Raw genomic sequence first — 485 nt, forward strand, 5'->3', positions numbered from 1 at the left:
GATTAGATTCTAATCTTCTCACCGACAGTCTCAAATCCTGTACATCCTGTACAACTTTATTAGAAATGGAGACATTATTATCAGTGCGGGCCCAGCTGTTTCGTGGCACGTTCCTCCGGGCCTCAGTGTGAGCAGAAAGGGTGAGCAGTAAAGGTGAGCAGTAAAGGTGAGCAGTAAAGGTGAGCAGTAAGTTACCGGTCCCGACATCCCCGAGTGTGCGTGAGTTCAGCACGGGCCGACCTTGGTGAGACTGAGAGACTCGTCCCTGCACTTGGCCTTCTCAAACTCACACCTGTGGGATGATGATGATGACACAAGCGGAACTTTTGTTTGTTTTACGACACTTACAACACAATAAGGTCATATAACTGTGGACGGACGCAAGCACAACTTACATCTTTTGTTGTTGTTGTTGTTGTTGTTGTTGTTTGTTTTAGTAAGTTTTACGGCACTTGCAACACAATAAGGGCATATATATATATATA

General features: G+C 44.9%; 1 protein-coding gene across 1 annotated transcript in view; it reads right to left on the reverse strand.

The window, feature by feature from the left end:
* The window catches only part of LOC101861977 (agrin), a gene marked incomplete in the record, with an annotated part of 9867 nt that continues 9382 nt past the window's right edge, over nucleotides 1-485 (reverse strand). Inside the window, 1 exon segment of the mRNA XM_013086919.2 lies at nucleotides 1-292. Coding sequence (XP_012942373.1) covers nucleotides 226-292 — 67 coding nt within the window.

Source organism: Aplysia californica, unplaced genomic scaffold (assembly GCF_000002075.1).
Source record: "Aplysia californica isolate F4 #8 unplaced genomic scaffold, AplCal3.0 scaffold00521, whole genome shotgun sequence".
Taxonomy (NCBI): Eukaryota; Metazoa; Mollusca; class Gastropoda; order Aplysiida; family Aplysiidae; genus Aplysia; species Aplysia californica.